Source organism: Martes martes, assembly GCF_963455335.1.
Source record: "Martes martes genome assembly, chromosome: 11".
NCBI classification, from domain to species: domain Eukaryota; kingdom Metazoa; phylum Chordata; class Mammalia; order Carnivora; family Mustelidae; genus Martes; species Martes martes.
Window position 1 is genome coordinate 43,860,255 of NC_137899.1, and position 15,243 is coordinate 43,875,497.

Here is a 15,243-nt window from a genome sequence, read left to right on the forward strand (position 1 = left end):
TGTGCATGTGAAAATAGAACAAATGTTTAATTAATAGCATTAACTTTTGTTAATTAAAATTAACTTCCTTTCCCTTCAAAATTAAGGCTTCAATGAAGATAGGAGGTTTATTTTACACTGAAGAATAAAACCAGTATACTAGGTTAGATTTCTGGGTAAATAACACCCCACCTCTTTACCCCCAGTATCATCCATTGGAACTTCTACAAGAAAAGTGTTGGTGATAGCATCAAAATGGGACATCTTATTCACTGTAGGTACAGAACTTTGTCTGTCATGTGCCATCTGGTATAATCCTGCTTTTGAGTAGGAACTGTACTGGCATTTGGGCAAACCTCAGCCCAGAGTTCAGAGCTGTGCCTCTGGTGTCATATTTGAGACTATGCCCCCTACAGCAGACATAGAGCTAATGATCCCTGAAAGGGTCACTGTATGGTAAGTAACGGACGTAACTGAAAATTTAGGATGGAACTTTTTAGGTCTTTGGTCTTCCTCTCCCCCACTCCAGAGGGACAGTTTAAAAAAATGACTACAAACCCTGGGGCAGATAGTTAAGGTAATTCAGGTGAAGCATCAGCTCAATGTTTGGTTTAATCATGGGGTAAGATGCTGAATTAGGACTACAAACCATATTTCCTAACTACCAATCAGATGCACTTTTCCTCTTCTAGTTTTAACTCTGTCACTAGCTTGCTTTGGCAGAGACCATTTATCATTTCCCAATATTTATTCTCCTTCTTTCCCCACAGTAATATAAATTTCAGCTGAGTATACATTGTTACCCAGCTGAAGACTATATTTTCTAGCTTCCAAGGCTTCAGGGTATGGTCAGGTGACCAGGCTCTAGCCAATAGCATATGACTGAAGGACACATTTGTAACTTTTGGGTCATACTTTTGAAAGAAACACACCCTCACCTTTGTCTTGCCCCTTTCCCACTGGTTGGATCACCTTTGGCCATGAAGGGGAGGGCAATATATTGGGGATGGCAAGAAACTTGCCACCTGATCTGCCATACTCCTCTGGTCCTCCTGCTTGGCTTGTTTTATGACAAGGAAATTAAGTTTAGTATTGTTTAAGCCACCATGTTTTTGGATATTATTACAACCCAGCCTTTATCCTAATTAATTAATCTACTCCATGATGTTGGATTAGATCTTCATTTTCATGGTTCATATTCTAAAACAACGATTCTTAATCTATGGGTCACAGGAGGGCATTTGGTGTTAATTTGAAGGCTCTTGGGATACAAATCTCTAACAAGTAATGTCTGTAGACAAAACCCCTCCTTGAGAAATAAAGATAGCAATTTTTGAAATACACATGATGTGATTATAAAACAAAATTGTTAATGAATTTCTTGGAATGCAGGTGTGTTGGTAAAGAATCATTTAGCCGCATCAGGCTCTCTGCTCAGTGGGGAGCCTGCTTCCCTCTCTCTCTCTGCCTGCCTCTCTGCCTACTTGTGATCTCTGTCAAATAAATAAATAAAATCTTTTAAAAAATAAATAAAATAAAATAAAATACATATATTGTGACAATCTTTTTTTTTCCACATTGTGACAATCTTAACTGACTTATATTGATCTAAATACACAATCCCAGAGGGAAATAAATTTTTAAATTCCAGACAAGAAACAGCTAGAGTTGGAAAAGCAATGGAGATAAGACTGAGAAAAATAGAAGAGCTGAGAGACACTAGAAAAGAAATGTAGTTTCTTATAGTGAATCATAAACTTGTAATGAATGGGGATTTAACAATTACTTGAGTATATGAGGTAAATTACAGAAAGGAATTCAAAATAACTTTGAGGTTTTTAAGCATATCAAGATGAGTAAGAAAAAGAGCTCTGGGAGGAAAATATCTTGAATGTAAAGTCAACTCATGGTCCTCTCTTCCCACTCAAATCTGGACAACCTCTGATCCTCCAAAGAGGTACAGAGATTCCGAGAACCACTTCTAGCTTTTCCAATGCCAACTGCCATTATGCATGTTTATTATAACCAGCTCAAGCTTGACACCCAGGAATAAAGTCACTTGAATGATAAGGGAAAAAAGAGGAGCTTGCACCAATGTATGGGTCCCCCCCCAGTTAGGGAGCATCCCAGCTTTCCTAAGAATTCACATTTGTTATGATGACAACAGCAAGGGAAAGGAAACCATGAACTTCTAGCACCCACAGAAATCTTAAAGGTTAATCTAGAGATTAGAAGAATTGAATATAAAATCATTAAGGAATTTTAGAATACAAACCAGTATTAGATAAACCAGTATTTTCAAACATTTTCAAGTGTGAGAACTTGTTATTTTCTCCTAGTTTCAAAATTTAAATCATCCTCATTTTTGCAAATTATAAAATACTATATGTACACTGCAAAAATCCAAACATTTACTAAAGAATATAAATGAAAACCCCCACTTCCAACCACAGCCAAAAAGAGATCACTCCCTGGAGACAGTCTCTGTTAACATTTTAGTGAATATAAACATATTATAAACATAAAAGGTTTACTTAAATAGAATCATATTTCACATAGTGTTGTGCAAGCAGCTATTTTCATTTAAAAAATATCTTGACCTCATTCTCTTTAACAGCTGTCAGCATTCCAATATGTAAATGTACTAAATATATAATTTAACTAATCCTTCCTTTAGATGGACAATTCACTGTTTTCAAAGTCTAATGTTATAAAACGTGTTCTGATGCTCATCTTCGTATGTTTACTTTCGTACACTCAACTAATTATTTCTTCAAGAAAAATATCCTAAAAGCAGAAATGCAGGGTCACAGGTATGCTCAGTTAACATTTTGTATGTATTGCCAAATTTCCCTCCATAAAAGTATGTAAAATTTTTGCTTCTATCCTCCATTTATGAGAGTCTGTGAGTGTGTTTTCCATATTCTTATTAAGCCCAAGCATTGTTTTTCATGTCTGCCAATATGATAGATGAAAATGTTTTAAGTTGAAAAATATGTATTGAAAAATATCTATTTTTCATTTTTTACTATTTCAATTTCTTCTTCTATGAGTTGTTTGTCCCTGGCCTTTCAGTGGGATTGTTCATAAGGACCCTTATTCAATATACAAAAATTCCTAGACTCTCCCCAATGAAAAAGGCAGTAATACATACTGATCAAGAAAATACATGATGCAAGGTTATTATTAATTCATTAATAGAGGGACTTCTGATCAAGATGGAATAATAGAGACCAGATTTATACTCCTCCCTAAAAACGCTAAAACAGACAAAATGCCATTCAAAATATTAGATATTAGGAAAAAATATTTTTCTCCCTCCTTCCACCTAAGCCCCTGGCAACTGATTTATTTTTTACCTGTCCCTATAGTTTTGCCTTTTCCAGAATGTCATATAGTTGGAGTCATACTTGGCAATATGCTTTTAAGGTTCTTCCATGTCTTCTCATGCTTGATAGCAAATTTCTTTTTAACACTGATTAATATTCTACTGTGTGGATGTACCGCAGTTGGCTTATCCACTCACCTATTGAAGGACATCTTGGTTGTTCTCAATTATGGGCAATTGTGAATAAAGCTGCTATAAACATTCATATGCAGGTTTTTGTGTGGACACGTTTTCAACTCATTTGGGTAAATACCAAGAAGAGCAATTGCAGGATCGTATGGTAAGAACATGTTTAGTTTTGTAAGGAACTGCCAGACTGTCTTCCACACTGGCTGTACCATTTTGCATTCCCACTAACAATAAATGAGAATTCTGTTTGCTCCCCATCCTCTCCAGTACTTGATGTTTTCAGAGTTTGGGATTTTAGCCATTTTTATAGGTGTGCAGTGGTATCTCATTGTTTTAATTTGCAATTTTTAAAATGACATATGATATTCAACCTCTTTTTTAAATGTTTATTTGCCATCTGTATATCATCTTTGGTGAGGGGTCTGTTCAGAATTTTTGCCCATTTATAGAGTTATTCATATTATTTTTGTTGCGTTTTAAGATTTCTTTATATATTTTGGATAATCTTTTATCAGATGCCTTCTGAAAATATTTTCTTCCAGTCTGTGACTTGTCTTCTCGTTTGCTTAACAGTATATTTTGTGGAGTATAGTATTTAATTTTAATGAGGTCCAATTTACCCATATTTTCGTTTATGGAGTATGCTTTTGTGTTGTATCTAAGAATTTATTGCCATACCTAAGGTTATCTAAAATTTCTATGTTATCCTCTAGAAATTTCATTGTTTTGTGTTTTACATTTAGGTCTATGGTCCACTTTGAGTTAATGGTTGTGAAAGATACGAGGTCTGTGTCTAGATGCATTTCTTTTTGGCATGTCGATGTCCAGTTGTTCCAGTACCATTTGTTAAAAAGACTATCTTTTTCTCCATTGAATTGCTTTTATTTCTTTATCAAAGTTTAGATGATTATATCTGCAGGTGTCTACTTTTGGGTTCTCTATTCTGTTCCACTGATCTATTTATCTATTCTTTTTTTTTTTTTAAAAGATTTTATTTATTTATTCAACAGACAAGAGACCACAAGTAGGCAGACAGGAAGGCAGAGATACAGGAGGAAGCAGGCTCCCCGCTGAGCAGAGAGCCCGACGTGGGGCTCGATCTCAGGACTCTGGGATCACAACCCGAGCCGAAGGCAGGGGCTTTAACCCACTGAGCCACCCAAGCGCCCCCATATAAGTATTTTAAGTACTTATTTTTGTATCTACTTTAAGCTGAGAATTGGGTGGGCGTGGGTGTGTGATTGTGTAGGCATGGTGGGTTATGGTGGGTTGGAGTGGGGAAAGTGATGTGTAAAGGAATAAAAGATAGAACCCATGCCTTAGAATTACTCTTTTTTTTCTTTTTAAAGATTATTTATTTATTTGACAGAGAGAAAGATCACAAGTAGGCAGGCAGAGAGAGATAGAGGGAAGCAGGCTCCCTGCTATGGGGCTCTATCCCAGGACCCTTAGATCATGACCTGAGCCGAAGGCAGAGGTCCTAACCCACTGAGCCACCCAAACGCCCAGAATTACTCTTTAAGTATGAAGTTATTTAAATTCTATTATGATAGTCTGGATTCAGTCCCAACTATAAAATCTTCCAAAGGTTACATCAAAATCAAGTGCCTGGTGAAGAAATTCAACATTTTTATCAGTCCTAATTTGCCTTGCTCAACTGCCAACATGATTTCCACTTGCCCTCTCTTGTTCACTACCCCCCACATTCACTAAACCACCCTCCCCCCCCCCCCCACATTCATTCACACAAGAATGATCACTGTCTCCAGGTGCCAAGGCCAGACTTTCCCTGAAAGTGTTCCTCAGCTCCCAGTTCAGAGGGCCCAGTAATTCCTGGCCCTCCTGTTCTTACTACCACCACTGCTACCACAACACTTTTTATATCTCCTCAATCCTTAGAGTTCTCATTAAATGTTCCCTGAAGCAATCTGAAACAAAAACTTTCTCAAGTAGGAAGCTAAAGACTATTGGACTTAAAACCCACAGCCAGCTCAAGCAGTTTGCATCTTTTCATAGGAGATGCACACAGGCCATCATGTCTTTGATGGCAAGGACTCTGCCTTCTTCATTTGTGTATCCCTTAGCACATCTACCAGCATGCTCTAGATGTACTCTTAGATATTCATCATTGAATTAATCAGTGAAAATTTGTTGAATGAATGAATGAATGAATGAATAGTTGGTATACAACTATTCAACCAGTTATTTCTCTTGGCTTTGTTTTATTAAAGTCTCTCCATTAATTCTTAGTCATTATTGAAACCTAACTTTGACATTCAATACTAATATTTTATGATATTGATATGGTATGGTATTCTTTATTATAGTTTTTTTCCACTCTTATTTTGTTCTAAAAATCATGCAAGCATTTGTGCTATAAACTGTAAATGTTTGTGTCCCCCCAAATTCATATGTTGAAGCCTAGTCCTTAACGTGATGATATTTCAAGGTGAAGTCTTTGACTGATAATTCAGAGCCCTTATAAAAAAGATCCCAGAGAGCTCCCCATCCATGTGAAGACACAGAAGACAGCTGTCTACGAACCAGAAAGTGGGCTCTGACTAGATGCTGAACCTGCCTTGAATTTGGACTTCGCATGCTCCGAAACTGTGAGAAATAGATCTCTGTTGTTTATAAGCCACCCTATCTATGGTATTCTGTGATGGCAGCCCAAACAGACTAAGACAACTTGGGAAACATACACATTGGCCAGGACATTTCCAAATCTACAGCATCAGAAAATTCTGTGGAAGGTCCTAAGAATCTGTATTTTTAGATCCAACTTAATAATTCTTAGGGCCAGAGAGTTTGGAAACCCTGCTTTACTGACAAACTCAATAAGTCTTAATTGAGGTTAATTATTGTCTTTGATCTTTATGCCAAATATATTTCATTTCAAATATAAGCATTAACTTAACACCAAAATCCCTGAACGCCAATCTCATTAACTACCATCTCAGTGTTTTGGGGTTAGTCCAGTGTTTCCCAAATTTGTCTGCAAATTAGATTCATGGTGGGGGCGGAGGGGATGCAGAGGGCTCTTTAAAAAATGCCAAAACTCGGGTCATACCCAAGACAAATTAAATCTCATTCTCTAAGGCTGTGACACAGGCATTAGTATTTTTTGACTCATATATACTAATAAATTAGCATTTATTCCCCAACATGCACCCATGTTTAGGAACCACTAGACTAATCATTAACCCTCTCTAAGCTGTTCTTAGGAATTAATCTAATTAATGCATGTTAATATACCTTATAAGTGATAAAACCCTGTGTAAACCTAATGCATCCTATTTAAGGTTTCAAAGGATTTTGAGTAAAGGTTGAAAAATTTGCAAATAAGAATTTTTATATATTCTATGTATTTACTTTTTTTTTAATGCTTATAATTGCCATAGTCCATTCAACAGTTTAACATGGTAGATTCAGCTTGCAAAATAAACCAGAGTTCTGAAGGCTGTCCTTACAATTTAGGTGCATTTCCATCAGGTGGCAGTAGCGTATGTGTGTAGTCCTGGTTTAAAGCCGTGGTTCTCGGCTCTCATGCAAATAAAAATCTTCTTTGGCTTGGGTTTAACCGCAAAGATTTTGATTCAGAAGGTCTGGAGTTGGACCCTAGCATCTGGAAGTTTATCAAGATCAGCATGTCATTCTGATGCCCTGTTGCTAACCATGATGAGTTTGTTATTTCTGTTTAGACCTTCTGTTCTATCTACCAGATTTAGTCATAAATGTTCTACTTTTTTAATGTCAGAAATATCTCTTCATCATGTAAAGCAGAAGATCATTTTAGAATAGTTTTAAAAATATTTGAATCCATATGGATACCATACTCCTTATTACTACTACCATTCAGTCTTTATTATACAATCTTAAAATTTTTATTTCAAAATGTGTCTTGGCCTTTTTGATAGGTAAGCAAACCTTCCCAATGTCTGTGATTACTATTTGCCTTTTTAAAAAGCCAGAGAGGAGCACCTTGGCGGCTCAGTCGGTTAAGCTGCCAACTCTTGACTTCAGCTCAAGTCATGATCTTAGGTTCCTGGGATCGAGCCTCTTGTCAGGCTCTGCCCTCTGCCCAGAGTCTGCTTCAGGATTCTCCCTCTCCCTCTGCCGCACCCCGTGCTCTCTCTCTCTCTCTCTCTCATTCAAATAAATAAATAAATAAATAAATAAATAAATAAACAAATCTTAACAAGAAAAAGAAAAAGTTGAAGAATGTGTATTTCCCCTGCTGATCTGGAGCCTGTCTCTCCAGGGCAGCAGTTTTTTTTTTAAAGATTTTATTTATTTATTTGACAGACAGAGATCACAAGCAGGCAGAGAGGCAGGCAGAGAGAGAGGGAGAAGCAGGCTCCCCGCTGAGCAGAGAGCCCGATGTGGGGCTCGATCCCAGGACCCTGGGATCATGACCTGAGCCGAAGGCAGAGGCTTTAACCCACTGAGCCCCCCAGGCGCCCCAGGGCAGCAGTTATTAAACTTGAGTGGGCATGTGGAATACCTGCGGGTCTCATGAACAGTGCACACTCTTTCCAGACCCCATGAATTAACCTTTGGGTTGAGTTCCAGAATTCTGAATTTTAAGCTATCTCCCTCAGTTATTGTGATGCACACTAAATTTTGAGAACCATTGACTCTATGGAATCAGAGGCTGAGGTAGCTTTGGTAAGGTAGAGAACACTAAGGGAGGCCTCACAGGAACCAGATGCAAAATTCGGTGAGGAATTCTGTTTCCTTCTTTCCCCTTCCTGGGCCTCATCTTAGAACAAGTAGTGATACATGACTACGTTGTTATTCAGCGACCCTAAGGAGAGACACCAAGCATCGGTTGGTGATGGTACACAACCTCTGGAGTTCCCCCAGGTGAAATCTGAAACTGGCCTTCATACACAGAGGGCAAGGACAGACTGAGAAAAGTGGCAGGCTATTCCAGATTGGTAGGTGACAGTTTTAATAAGCAAGGGAACTTAAATGAGACTTGTCTTCGATGGCTGCAAGCCAGAATCTTAAGAATTTATATAGAGGTTTTCACTGGATTCGGTCACATGTACCACCCCGGTAGGCTCAACAACACATTGCTCTCTCAAAGCTATGTCCTTGAAATGGCTCCCGCAGTAGGAAAAACTTGCATTTCAGAGATGGAAAGGGGTAAAGGGTTTCAGATTGCCTGGGTCCAGCTCCCAGGTCAATCGGTGGTCATGTCCTCTTAATGACTTCCTCCAATAATTGGTAAATTTGCAGCACCAAGTCCTATTGATTTTTGTTGCCAATCCAAGCATGGAGCCTGCATCAGGAAAGTTACAGCAAATAATAGTTTTGTGTTGAGGAAATACTCCCTTTCTTTATCCCTGTGGAGTTTTTTTGTTTGTTTGTTTTTATTTTTGTTTTTTTGAAGGAGGCGACATGGTCCTTATTGGAAAGGTGATGTGGTAGAAAGGAGGGGTAATGCAGAGGAAAGTCCCATTTTCTCCTTGGAATTACTGTAAGATACCTCAGATGTTCTCTTTCTCTATTTTCTTTTCTCTGCTCAACCTGACTTTTCTCCATCTACTGTCTTCTCCCCTTGGTTTGTTGGTTGTGGTCCTCTCTTAAAGAAACACCCATCTAGAACAGATCTAGGCACCAAAAAAATAAGAACAAAAAGAAAACCTATATCTGAAATCACCCAATTCATCTCTAAATTGCACTAATAACATATTTGATCATTTACTTGGGCTAAGTATTTTTATTGTTATGTATAATTGTATTTGACATGTCTTTAGTTTCATGACTATGCTTTTATTTCCAACTGTTTGCTTTCATTTACTAGCATTTTATATATCTTAAGACTTCATTTGCCTTTGATTTCAGATAAAATGTGTATTTTCTGCAGAATAAGCAGTAAATGATTTTCTACTAAAATATGTTGGATTGGTAGGAACACATAATGAGGGTGGGTCACTGAATTTTCATATTTGTTATTTTATGTCTTAAAGAAACTTGTGAATTTTTAATCAATTTTTATGTTAAACCATTATTGGATAAGCATTAATCTCAGTAGAACTTGAAGCCAATGGAATCTTAAGATGACTTTTAAAAAAGTTAGATCATAACAAAAGCATGCAAATTGATTAATCTTTTTCCAAAACCTTTGCAGCCCTCTGTCCACTTCCCATCCACTCCCTGCTCCCATAGACAAATTATATTCTTTATTATGATTTGAAAAGAACTAAACACAATGGCTAGATCAGTGCTGTTTAAATAAGAGCTACATCTTATCTGCATCATGTCTACCTCTGTTTAAGCAGTATTCCTTCTTGCGGTTGTTATGGAAATTGCCCTTTCTCCTGGAACTACCCACCTAATTCATTCTCTAGCCTGAGCCCAAGGTCATCTTTCTAAAGTACAAATTTAATTATTTCTCTCTTTAGCTTAAACTTTCTGATGGTCCCTTGTACAATGGTTACCTCTTATTCTGCCCATCCAGAACTACTTCTTTATTCATGAAAATTAAGTGGGCTTCTTAAATTTAGTATTAGAGGGAGAAAGTGCTAGTTCTTCTTGGGGAGTGGCAGCCAAAAGAGAAAGTCAAGAGCTGTCTTTTTTTCACCAGGTGCAGGAAACCAGTCAACAGCGAGAAAGAATGAAGCCTGCCTATGGGGAGAAGAAGCGATGAGAGATAGGGAGCAATCTGCTGGGGGTATTTAAAGCCCTGACTCAAGTTGTTCCTAATCCTCGGCTGTATCCCTGTCCTTCCAGAAGCTGGTTGTTCTACCCTTCCTTACATCACACAAAATACCCCAGGACATTCCTATGAAGCCCCCACTTTAACCCGAGCCAGTTAGAAATAGGCTTTTGTCACCTGCAAACAAGGGGTCTGAGAACAGCCCTTCCTGATATGGCCTGAGGCTTCTCAAGTCCATCTTCACATGACCCTTAGGAAGAGTAACAGGTAACAGAATACAGACAAGCAGATTTAAATAATAGAGGCATTTCATTCTCTCACGTACCAAGAAGTACGGACAAAGACAGAGATGGTTCCAGTGATGGTTTATCAGTTCCACTACATGATAATGCCTTAGTCAGCTCTACAGTTCTTTGGGTCTTTTCCTTGGTCAAGGAGGGAAGCAGCTCCAGAGAGTCTTTAAGACCTATGTGAGCCTTCCAGATAGAGCGGAAGAGGTCACGAGCCTTCTCCTCAGGAGGATCTGTCTTTAGCCTGGAAGGGAAGCTTTAGCTGATTTCTCCTTAGATATGACTGGCCAGAACTGGGTCACATGCCCAACTCTTGACTCATTCCCTAGCTGTCCTGAATTCAATGGATGTGTGCCGGTCATCTGAGATTCAGATAGCAGAGAAACTGGAGCTGTAGTGGAGCCAAGGAACTGTGTCTCCCACACATATGTTTCCATCACCCTCCCTGTCCTTCCACTACCACCATTACTACCACCTCCCAATTCTAAGAGCTGGTCTTACCAAACTGCCTTCAAGGACCCAAACATGTTGTGCTTTCTGTGGTTTCTTTGGTCTCTGGGGGCCTTCACTCCTAACTTTTGCTCTGCTCAGAACACACTCTTCTTCCTTCAGTTAGTAGCATCTTGGTCTTTTGTGGCTTCTTTTCCGAACCTCTAGGCCTTGGCTTAGATTTCCCTTCCTGTGGAAAGTCTTCCCTGAAACCCGATTTCACAGCACCCTCTTATTAGTCCTGTCTTAGGACCTTTTAGACTATCTGATAATTTTCTACTTATTTATATCTTCTACTAGACTATAAACTCCTTCTGTCCTTCCTTCCTTCCTTCCTTCCTTCCTTTCTTTTTAGAGAGAGAGAGAGCACTCATGAGCAGGGGAAGGAGAGGGAGAGAGCGAATCTGAAGCAAGCAAACTTGATCTCTCGTCTCTGAGATCATGACCTGAGCCAAAATCAAGATTCAAGTGCTTAACCGACTGAGCCATCCAGGCGCCCCTAAACCATAATAACTCTCTGATAGCTTATTGACTAGGGCTTATTTCTCTGTGGCCTCACATAGAGCCTGCACATAGTAGATGATCACTAAATACTTGTAAAAGTAAAAGAAGTGGAGAATTTTTTGAGCATACTCAAAACCAGTTTGTGTTAAAATTGCTTTTAAAAGACTCCTAAGAACCTCGGTATTAATTTACTTACAATTTTTATTAAAGGGAATAGACAAAAGAGTGATTTGTTAAAAAAAATTCCTAATAGACATTTACATTTACAAGTCTTGACTGTGATGGCTTCCAAAGAGTATGGCAAAGGATGATTTCCCACTTAGGCAGGGCAATATTCATTCTGTTTTTCTCACTTAAGGGCTAAAGATTCTAAGAGCTTTTTAACGGTCCTTACATAGTTTTCCAAATGGGCAGATTTCTGCATATGAATTCACAACATAGAAACTAAATGTAAAAAAAAAAAAAAGAAATTAAATGTAGCTAAGTGATGAACTTACTTCCTTAGTTAAATTTCATAAAGTGCTACTTTACTCAGCGACTTCTTGCTACCACTTTATTATGAAAAAGCAATGTGACATGACTTTCCAATCCTTTTTGTAAGTAGATGAAGTTTAAGGAAGGAAGGAATTAAATGAAGAGAAAAATAGTCACGTTTGATTAATATAACCAAGCAGCACTTTGAAATTTTAGCACTTTGAAGTTAAACATTGAGTTTGTAATTCATGTGAGGTGATGAAATATTCATTTACAAATTCTGAAGAGAATTTGCTAGGCATAGTGACTTCGGTCCTCTTTGGATTTTAGACATAATGTGGCCACTTTTGGGTGTCACACTGGCCTTTTCCTTTTGGGTAGCCCCCCAAAATCTGCCAGTTTGGAGTGAGGCCCAGCATGTGAGGAGCCTTCCAGTCAGCCCAGGCTGCAAGCATATGTATTAATTGATTTAGTGCTGCTGGAAAGGTCTGTGGCCCAGCCAGAAGCTGTATGGAGTTTGTGACAAGCACCAACAAGACCATCAGAAAGGAGACCCTTTGTCTTTGGGAAAATGCAAAGGCTTCTTCAGCAGATGACTCCTGACTTGTGGCTAGGCTCATGTAGAGACTGAATGCTTCCACCATCTGGCATGGTACCTTGATGTCTGACACGAAATGGTGTTGTCTCAGACACTTAGCCATAAAGTAAGCCATTCCCCGCAGTACTCCAACACAGGTGGACTGAGAAAGAAGAGAGCCCTGTGAGGCCAAGCCTGTGAGATGCCTGAAGACACAGACAGGCAGTTGTACTCCTATGTTGTTTTCTTCCATAAGTCTCATGGGGAGCTTCCTTGGCCTGGTGGGTCAGGGACAGAGTAGCTTGAACCTGCTGTACAGGTGATTTTGCATGATATGCTAGCACCAGACAGATGAGAGAAAGTGCTTCTGTTCTTCTGGGTGGCCCTGCCCTACAAGTGAGAGGGAAAATGCTTATAATCCTTAAATTTTGAGCAAAAAATGTTATCGTTCCCTTAGCTTTGAAGGAAACATTTTATTGTCTACTTTATCTGAGGTCAGGATTATACTAATTCTTTTTTTTCTTTTTTTTAGAAAAGCACTTGTTAGCATTTAATGAACCTCTCCCCATGGGGCTTCAAGCTACTAGAACACAGGCGCCCCCAACACCCTTAATCTTCTCCTCTGCTCTTCTCCTGAAGAATTTGGCCTTCACGATGACAGGCTGTTTTGGGAGTTTCCCCTTTCCCAAAACTTTGTAGTAGCCCGATCGCACCACATCAATGATAGGAGCAGCTCCAGTCTTGTTTTTGGCGGCATTTACCCATGTCTGCTTACTGACTAAGGTCCACAGTTTATCAAGGTTGACAGTTGGGCAGAAGCTCTGGTTCCTCTTTAAGTGGTAATGTCTCATACCAACTTTTCCAAAGTAACCTGGGTGATATTTGTCGAAGTTGATCCTGTGGTGATGCATGCCACCAGCATTACCCCGGCCTCCTGGGTGCTTATGGTGCTTGCCCATGTGGCCGTGGCCGTGGCTCATGTGGCCCTGAAGTTTCCGGGTCTTCCTCAGTCTGTAAGGCATGTCAGCAGCCCAGACAGAAAAGGCAGGATTATACTAATTCTTAAGCTAACTATTTGGCCAAAGGTAACTTCAAAATCTGTAACAAGTAAGGCAACTGGGATCTAGCCCTGAAACTGGGACTAAAGACACCCTGTTGTGCCAGACATTTACCCTTTCATTGCTAGATTGTGGAGGGGTCAGAGAGGTCTCTGAAGGAAGGCCAGAGTGACTTGGGCAATGATGGATATACAGGGCAGGAGGCTTTGGACAGAGCTGGTATTTTAGGCTGAGTGAGTACATGCTGGGTCAATTTTAGTCTGACTAAATGGTTAAGCACTTGGAAGGATCAAGACGGGAGAACTGATAGCAATAAGGTTTTAGGGAAGGGTGAATGGACTATTCAGAACGGGCCATGAGAAAGAATATGTGTCTGTGTGAATGCTCACTGAGAGGCACCATTGTAGAAGAGGTTCTTAATATTAGGAGTACAAAATGAATCCTTCTGGGGGAGTCAGTCATCCTCCTCCTCAAACCAGTCTGTTAGTTCATGGCATAACAGCTGTGATGGCCAGATTGGAGGTGATGTTTGGACTCAGTAACATAAATTTCCTTCCACCAAGACTGATCATATACTGTTAGCAATGATGACTCGCCATATACTTCTAGGGGACCCGGAAAGATAAATTCTTTTGAGTTGGAAATGCTTCTTCATCATGGAGGTGCAACAATTTATCATCACTGGAATAATCTTTCTGGATTTGGATTTGCTTTCCCTGCTTACATGCCTTAAAAACATCATAGAATTCCATACATCGTTTTTAATTGGTGAACTCATGGCCCTGCCAAACAAGGCAATAGGCTACTGACTGCCTAGCCTTATAAATACTATATAAATACCCTGTCATCCTGATAAAGCTATGCTTCATTGGGTGGATCTATTGGAAATGTAACCATGACAATACCTAAGAAGTAATACCTTGTGATATTGGTATGCTAAGTTGTAGGATATAGAACAGGAATGGAACCAGTGTCCAATACATTTGATATTGTTTTCACAGCTGGAATGAAATCTAGGACTCTGGGGTGAAGACATTTCTAATAAGTACACTTACTCTTTCACTTTCAGAAGTTTTGCTTTAACTCTTCAAAATTATTTCTTTAAATCTTTTAGCCTAAGTATTTCAGTACTCGTTGGGAGAATGTTTCATTCAAGGGTTAAAAAAAATGTAGGTTTTGTTGAATTGGGAGCTGAGACTACCACCTGGGCATGTTGGATTCTTTGTGCAATCAGGGCAAAGATCCTTGGCAAGCTCTAGTGTTGGCTGAAAGCCAGGAGAACTTGGAACAAGCAGAGGAGGAATCTATCTCATATGTCAGCAGCAGTCTTGTGAATGCTGCAGAATGGAAGACTGTAGCTTGCACCAGTATTTTCCTTGCTAAGTATTTATTCTCAGGTTTCCTTTTAAAATGAGAATTATAATCATTTTTTCTTTTCTTGTCTCTTTCTTTTTTTCCAGGGACATATAATATTATCCAGGTAATGGTTCAATTTATCATGTAGTTCATAGGCTATAGAATACTGAAATAGTATTCTGACAGAATTGAAGAGGTATGGATACAAGCCAGAGGTCTTGGGCTTGAAGGCCAACATCTCCCTTCTGTGTGCAGTGGCTGGAAATAACTGTAGTTGTTCCCCATTGCGGTTGTGTGAGATTTGGTTGGATCATGTGTTTTGAGTTGTTGGG

General features: G+C 39.1%; 1 protein-coding gene across 1 annotated transcript; it reads right to left on the minus strand.

Moving 5' to 3' along the window:
- Positions 1-13,026: 13,026 nt before the first annotated feature.
- LOC308352680 (large ribosomal subunit protein uL15-like) lies at positions 13,027-13,525 on the minus strand. The gene has a single exon (XM_080818999.1). The coding sequence runs from the start codon at positions 13,517-13,519 to the stop codon at positions 13,073-13,075; it is 447 nt and encodes a 148-aa protein (XP_080675125.1). The 5' UTR covers positions 13,520-13,525; the 3' UTR covers positions 13,027-13,072.
- Positions 13,526-15,243: the final 1,718 nt, after the last annotated feature.